Below are 2,110 nucleotides of genomic sequence, written 5' to 3' on the forward strand. Positions count from 1 at the left end.
AAATGCTTTCTCTTCTGTGGCAGATGAATCTCATGTGGAGGGCATTGATAGCACTGAATCACTTATTATTGATCTACCAACAATACGGATTGCCACAGATAACTTTGCCGAAGATCATAAGCTTGGTGAAGGAGGATTTGGTGCAGTTTACAAGGTATTGGAACTTTTGTGGTACTGTGCATATTCTTATATCTTGTCTTGTTTTTTGTTACATTTAGGATAACTAACCAGTCTTGCTGGCTTTTTTGAAGAAAAAAAACAATCTTGCCGGCTGATCTTATATTTTTTTCTTGTCAATTACTAAAATTTATTACGAACACTTTTTTAAAGTTATTTGCCGACATGTTAACCTCCACAGGGCTCCCTTCCTGATGGTCAAGATATAGCTGTGAAACGCCTCTCTCGGTTTTCTCAACAAGGAATAGGGGAACTAAAAAATGAGCTAGTCTTAATTTCCAATCTGCAGCACAAAAACCTTGTGAGACTTATTGGTGTCTGCTTGCAAGAGGATGAGAAGCTTCTTGTCTACGAGTACATGCCAAACAAAAGTCTGGACACGTTTCTTTTTGGTATTATACGAACTACAATTACTCTGCTTTATTCCTATATACCAGGGAAAACAATTAAGGTATCTATCTGTAGGTCATGATTATAATATTTTACCTCATTGGACGACCAACAGATTCCGAGAAACGCAAAGAGTTACATTGGGGGAGGAGACTCATGATAATAGATGGAATTGCTCGTGGATTGCAATATCTACATGAAGATTCTCTATTGAAGATAGTCCACCGGGATCTAAAGGCAAGTAACATTCTATTGGATGCAAACATGAATCCAAAAATTTCAGACTTTGGCTTGGCAAAGCTTTTTGGAGGGGATCAATCACAAGACATCACAAATCGAGTTGTTGGAACATAGTAAGCACTGTTAATATTCATTAAGTAAGATTTTGCGTGAAACATCAAATGTTATAAATTTTCCATGATATTTCAGTGGATACATGGCACCAGAATACGCTCTACGGGGGCGGTATTCTATAAAATCAGACATATATAGCTTTGGTGTGTTGATTTTGGAGATACTCACCGGAAGGAAAAATAGTGACACCTACAATTCTGACCAACTTATTGATCTGCCAAGTCTGGTGAGTACTTATACACAGTAGTTCATAATCTATACATGATACTCCCTCTGTTAAGTAATATATTGCATTTAACTTTGATGGTTTTCTTATGAATATGGTAGTACAAATTATAATGTTGTCAAAACACAAATAAGATGGTGCCAATTTCACACCATCAGTATAAGCAATTTGGTAACATCAGTAGGCAAAGTTATAAGCTATGGCTATATCTATCAGCTGCAGGAGGGTATTAATTTAAAACTCTCATATGGATGCAGGTATGGGAATACTGGACAATGAAATCAATTATGGAGATGATTGACCCTTACTTGAGAGGCGATTCCTCGCAGGAAGAGATTTTGAGGTGCGTTCACATTGGACTATCATGCGTTCAGGAAGACCCTGCTGAGAGGCCAACTATATGGACGATCAATGTCATGCTGGATAGCAACACAATCCCGTCCCACCCACCATCCAAGCCAGCATTCTACGTAGAAATGGGTGCAAACTTTGTCTCAGAAGGTATCAATGATTCAACGCCCAAGTCGAACGCGGCGTCACTGAATGAGCTATCAATAACAGATCCAGAACCAAGATAAGTTTGGAAAAAATGAACCAGAACAAGTTTCCTATTTCTGTTCTAGGGAAACCAAAATGTTGTTCGTTTCTTGAGTTAGACAATGTTATTAGTGTGTATGTATTTTAGTACGGTTTAACTTATGTATGTGTTTGTACAAGCTATAAGATGGATCACTCTTCTCTACTGCCTAGAGGGGCATTGTATTGTAATAATTCAGTAACCAACATAGAATTCACACTGCTGGTCAACTGTGACAAAAACAAAATATTCCACAGGGCATTCTATCTTCGGACATTTTTCTATAGGTCAACTTTAATTTGATGTTGTCGATCTTTAGACATTTTTCTATAGAGTTGATCAAACTTAAACAAGTTCGACTTAGGACAAACCTAGAAGTTCACTAA

General features: G+C 37.5%; 1 protein-coding gene across 1 annotated transcript in view; it reads left to right on the forward strand.

Moving 5' to 3' along the window:
- The window catches only part of LOC123084598 (cysteine-rich receptor-like protein kinase 6), a 9,471-nt gene extending 7,530 nt beyond the window's left edge, over nt 1–1,941 (forward strand). The window contains exons 2-6 of the mRNA XM_044506112.1: nt 24–154; nt 359–569; nt 683–920; nt 997–1,147; nt 1,405–1,941. Coding sequence (XP_044362047.1) covers nt 24–154; nt 359–569; nt 683–920; nt 997–1,147; nt 1,405–1,725 — 1,052 coding nt within the window. The 3' untranslated portion in view covers nt 1,726–1,941. The remainder of the gene's footprint in view (nt 1–23; nt 155–358; nt 570–682; nt 921–996; nt 1,148–1,404) is intronic.
- The last annotated feature ends 169 nt before the right edge of the window (nt 1,942–2,110 follow it).

Source organism: Triticum aestivum, chromosome 4A, assembly GCF_018294505.1.
Source record: "Triticum aestivum cultivar Chinese Spring chromosome 4A, IWGSC CS RefSeq v2.1, whole genome shotgun sequence".
NCBI lineage: Eukaryota > Viridiplantae > Streptophyta > Magnoliopsida > Poales > Poaceae > Triticum > Triticum aestivum.